The 2429-nt window shown below is 39.6% G+C and overlaps 1 protein-coding gene across 1 annotated transcript in view; it reads right to left on the bottom strand.

Annotated features, from left to right (window-relative positions):
* The window catches only part of DMRTA1 (DMRT-like family A1), a 5163-nt gene extending 4843 nt beyond the window's left edge, over positions 1-320 (bottom strand). Inside the window, exon 1 of the mRNA XM_011971220.1 lies at positions 4-320. Coding sequence (XP_011826610.1) covers positions 4-81 — 78 coding nt within the window. The 5' untranslated portion in view covers positions 82-320. The remainder of the gene's footprint in view (positions 1-3) is intronic.
* Positions 321-2429: the final 2109 nt, after the last annotated feature.

The following is a 2429-nucleotide window of genomic DNA, read 5'->3' as shown; positions in this document are numbered from 1 at the left end:
AGCCGCCACCACCAGCCCAGGGGCCAGGTGGGGTCGGCCGCTACCGCCTCGGTCTCTGCTGCCACAGTGTGACTGCTCCATTCCCGAGAAGTTTCTGGCTGGCAGTCGCAAGTGGAAAGTGCTCTGACCGCAGCTAACCCTGCTGGGAGGCTGGGGAAGCCGGGGCAGGACGCGCCGTGGTACTACTGAGCCCCACCCGCGCACGAACAAAAGTTTTGCACTCTTTCCACTCAGAGGGAGTTGGGACGACCGCGTCCCAGAGCTGGAGAAGCTGAGAGGTGCAGCTGTCCCGTGAGCCTGGCAGAGTCCCGGGGCGCTAAGTTAATGCCCCTGTGCCTCCAGCCAAGAAGGAGAGGTTGGAGAGGCTATCCCGCCCACCCAGGCTCCCGGCCAAGCGCGGAAGCCAGGGGAGGGCCCGGGACAGGGTGTGGGGACCTTCTGGGAGGAGGGCGGCGGGGACTACGTCCGATGGGCTGCAAATGTCTCCTCCCCCCAAAAAAGCCCGTTTCTCCCACTTGCTTCCCCAGGAGTTCTCGACGTCTATTTTTGTAAACTAGCCTTTGCAGCCTCCCCTTTTACTGCCCTTTTAAAATTAAGCAGAGTTTGAATTTCTCCTTTTCCCACTTCCACGCTTCTCTTAAGAAAGTATGAAGATTTGGATTTTGAGTTCTCCTTTCGTGTTCCCAGATGAAATCTTCATGTCTGCAGCAGCTTGGCCAGTGTTAGTGGGAGCCCAGCTTGATAGACTACGAATTTGTTACCCACCAGAAAGATGCTTGTTTTAAATGGGTCTTAAGACAGCATCAAAACAATGGATAAATAATTAAGGGAATTGATTCACATTCAGATTCTTTTCATGTATTCTATTTATTTACACATGCAAATTTGGATTCTGTGTATTATATTTTAAAATGCTGCTGCTTTAAAAAAGTTATAAAACTCTTCTCTGCGCCTATTTTTAGGCAGTAATTGTGTTAAAGCTGTTTCAAAAATACTTATGTCTATTGTAAAGTATTGGAGAAAGTCGTTTAGATCATTATTTAAATATGCTGTCATAAATTCTTCACATATGAATTTAATGCCTTTAATTATAAGAAAAGATCAGAAGGCGTTTAAATCAAAAGAGCCTCTGAGAAAAATTCATGAATGTTTATTCTTAATGGAAGGTAGCGTCAGCACTCTGCCAGCTCTTCAAGATCCAACCGCCTTGGATAGGTTATTCATTTTCTATCCCTAAGATAGTAGGTAATAATGATATTTTTACCATTCCATCTGTTCACATTCAGAGCAGATATTGCTGATCTACCTGGCCTTTCTCCTACCAACCTACTCAACGCCATCACCACCACTACCATCCTCTCATTCAAACATCTATCGTAGAGGTTTTCCACCCCTCCTAAGAACTGGAACTACCTAGGGAACCTTTAAAAGAGATGGACACTCCAATCTACATAATGTATTCTGAGTCTTTTCGTCTGTGTCTTAAACTCTGAAGGTGACAATTACATACAGTGTTTAGAACTACCACTCAAGGAATTCATGAACTCTGGGTGTTCTATGATACCCAAACTTTCTCACAACTCTTTATCTTTGCTGAGGTTACTCCTGCCTAAAATGTACTGATGCCTTAACTGTGTACTCACATCCATTCTAGAGGAGATGAATTTTTAGTTCTACATGGATCATTAAAATACAATGAATTACCTAATGAGAAAGCAGTTTTCTTTTCTATTCTTTTTAGGAGCTTCTGGTTACATAATGGGAATGGTCAGCTTAATGCAAGTATGTCTTTTAAATTTTTTAAATACCTTTTAATTGTATTTTTCAATAATAACAAAGAGCAGCAAGTAAAATGTTTACCTAGAATTTAGCGATATTTTTCTGTTTTTATTTGATTTTTAAAATTATCTTATAATTATATATATTGGTTTTCATCCAAGAAAGTAAAAATTGTCTTTATATAAATGTACTTAAGTTAAATATTTGTCAATTTAAATGAAGAATTATGCAGATAATTCATACATGGCAAAAGAAATTAAGGTCTGGAAAACATTGTCTTGGTGGTTTTGGAGTCAAAAAGCATTGCTCTCAAATTCTGGCTCCACTTCTAGTAAGTTACTTTATCTAACTCTGATCCTCAATTTTCTCATTTGTAAGATGAGAATAATCGTATGGTTACTTGAGGATAAAACAAGATAACATACCTAAATCATAATGCATATAATGAGATATATATTTTACTGTTCCTAACACCTAGGTTCTCGACATATATTACTTTTTTTAATGGAAGGGTTTTAAAATAAATATTAATACTTAGGAATGATATTTCAAATGCTAAATGAGAAATTTATTATATTTTAGAAGAACTTCCTTGCCTTAAGTGAACTCAAAAACCACAGACTTGTTATATATATATTGGGCAAATATAG

This window comes from Mandrillus leucophaeus, unplaced genomic scaffold (assembly GCF_000951045.1).
Source record: "Mandrillus leucophaeus isolate KB7577 unplaced genomic scaffold, Mleu.le_1.0 Scaffold991, whole genome shotgun sequence".
Lineage (NCBI taxonomy): Eukaryota > Metazoa > Chordata > Mammalia > Primates > Cercopithecidae > Mandrillus > Mandrillus leucophaeus.
The sequence above is the reverse complement of the archived record's forward strand: the minus strand, read 5'-3'. Positions and strand labels throughout refer to the sequence as shown.